Source organism: Berghia stephanieae, chromosome 5, assembly GCF_034508935.2.
Source record: "Berghia stephanieae isolate SIO BIC M18660-M18661 chromosome 5, UCSD_Bste_1.3, whole genome shotgun sequence".
In the NCBI taxonomy this organism is placed as follows: domain Eukaryota; kingdom Metazoa; phylum Mollusca; class Gastropoda; order Nudibranchia; family Aeolidiidae; genus Berghia; species Berghia stephanieae.
This window is the reverse complement of record NC_088364.1, coordinates 2,942,634-2,945,133: the sequence shown is the minus strand read 5'-3', so window position 1 is coordinate 2,945,133 and position 2,500 is coordinate 2,942,634. Positions and strand designations below refer to the sequence as shown.

General features: G+C 38.7%; 1 protein-coding gene across 1 annotated transcript in view; it reads right to left on the bottom strand.

Moving 5' to 3' along the window:
* LOC144972240 (calcium-activated potassium channel slowpoke-like) overlaps positions 1-778 on the bottom strand; it is a 273,230-nt gene extending 272,452 nt beyond the window's left edge. Inside the window, 1 exon segment of the mRNA XM_078913285.1 lies at positions 360-778. Within this exon segment, the coding sequence (XP_078769411.1) occupies positions 360-653 (294 nt within the window). The 5' untranslated portion in view covers positions 654-778.
* Between the last annotated feature and the right edge of the window lie 1,722 nt (positions 779-2,500).

Below are 2,500 nucleotides of genomic sequence, written 5' to 3'. Positions count from 1 at the left end.
GGAGGGGAAAAAAATGACCTAATTAAGGAGAGAATTATAAGAACTAATAAAAGTAGTCCTTCAGAGTCCGTTGACCCATGGAGCTGGAGTTTATCCTGGTTTCTATAGCGTGAAATGGACTATAGAAATTGCTTGCTACACTTTGGATAGGACGCTAGTCAATCGTTAAGTACTTTCTGTCAGATCTAACAAATCCAGCTACCCAATCACTGCTGAGTGGACAGGGAGGGAGTCCGAAAAAAATCTCAACTTCACCCAGGATCAATGTCTTTCCCTTTGCATGTGAAGCGAGTGCCCTATCAACTGAGTCATCGGGACCCCCGTATAAGAGGTAAAAAGAATAAAATTTATAAACTTACGAGAATCCTTCCTGTCGTGGTCTGACCAGAGATAAGCTCTCCTGCCCAATCTTTGGCCTCTGTCATCCAACCAATCTCCGGATCCGATGTCTTCATAAAATGTTTTGGATCCACATTGGTCTTGGATCCGCACGGATTCGATACTTGCATGCATTTCTTCTTGCGACAACATATCCATAGTACGAACCGGTAGATGATGATCACAACTAAGCCACTGCCGAATGTAACCAGGCTGGATGCGAGGAAAGAATACCACAGGCGGTCAGAGCTCACGCAACTCGTGGAGTCGGTCATGATGGAGGAGTGAAAGGTTTAATCCTCGGCCTCTTTCACTCAAAATTTACAATCCAATAAAGAAATTAAAATCATGAAAATTTGAATCTCCGAGAACTCACATCATATTTTCCTCATTGCCACAGTGGCCACTCAGAATGGTAGAGAGAGTAATCAAATGACTATCTATCTAAAAGTCACTCCACACATGAAATAATTGATCAAATGAATGTTGCACAATTAACTTTGATAACTTATCTTATATCGATATCATATCATTCCAGCATTATGGATACATGGTTTCCCTTTCCTGACATTACAAAAATGTAAATTAGAACATTAAAATATATTGGTTCATGTGAATTTATCACTTCAAATTGATAATATAGCTGAGAATAATAAGGACGATGATGATGATGATGTTGGTTGAAGTGGTGGTAGTGAAGTGATGGTTGCAATGATGACATAATATTGTAAGAGTAAGAGGTGGATGATGACGGTTAGTATCATTATTATTATCATCATCATCATCATCATCATCATCATCATCATCATCATCATCATCATCATCATCATCATTATTATTATTATTATTATTATTATTATTATTGTAATTATTGGTGGTATTGTCATTGTTGTATTTTTGTGGTTATTAACGGTATCATGTTATTTTTTCGTTCCATTTACCCTTAATTTTTCTCACTTTCATGTATGTTGTCATCAAATTGAATGAATTATTGGCGAAAGCCTAAGATTGAATAAACTTTGAAAAACTTTGAAACTTTGGTTAATTAGGAGGAGGGGGAGGAGGAGGAGATAGAGGTGGTGGTGGGGGAGGAGGAGGATGAGGAGGGAAGAGGAGGAGGAGGTAAAGGTGGTAGTGGAGGAGGAATTGGTGGTGGTAGTGTTAGTAAAAATAATAGGGAGATTAAGAGGTGGATGAAGAAGATTGATACGGAGGAGGGGGAGGGGGGCAGGTGGTAGTGAAGAAGAAGGAATAGGAGGAGCAGGAAGTGATGAAATGATGACAATATGGTAAGAGGACAAGAGGTGGATGGAAAAGGTTGATGATTAGGGGAAGCAGGGAGAGGTGGAGCTGGTGGGCATGAGGGGGAGGAAGTGGTGGTGATGGAAGATGAGGGGTAGGGAGTAGGCGGATGTGGAAGAGGTGGATGAAGCTGAGGAGGAGAAGGGGGGTGGCGAAATGATAACGATGTGGTATTGTCATTAATCCCCCTAATATGACATCCAAAAATGTACCGAATAAGAACTGACAACCAGTTATCGGTGAAAAACTTGGAAGTTTGTTTTCCCGCATATTTTTCAAATTTCCTTTAAGACTAAAGATAAGCCATGTGGCCCAACGAAAAAATAATATTTAGAATGTAAACAGGGAAGTTCAAAATAGCTATGCATATTGGATCTGCGACAGTAAAACGATAATCGTTCCTAAGTCAGCTGTCAAATTAAATGTTTTGATAAATTCACTCATCTTTCTTCTATTGAAGTTTACAAGCTACGATTCAGTTAGGCCACTGATAATGATCCTGTTTACAAGTACCATAATAGATAAGTCACACCTGAGATGATCTTCATTCGTTCGAAACTCGTCAAACATTCGTGAAAAGCTTTTTTTTTTTTTTTGCCTATATTAATTAAACAATACTGACAAACGGACCAAAGGGATGCCGCCGATGTGATAACTTACGCCTTCTTAATTTCTATTTTTGGAGAGAGGCAACATCTGTCCACATGTATTTAAGAAAACAACCCTATCCAGGTGAAAACAATAAAAACAATTCTATTTCAACGATCCGTTGTTTGAAATACACCATAATAATCCAGTCAAATAATTCCAAAGAAAGAAA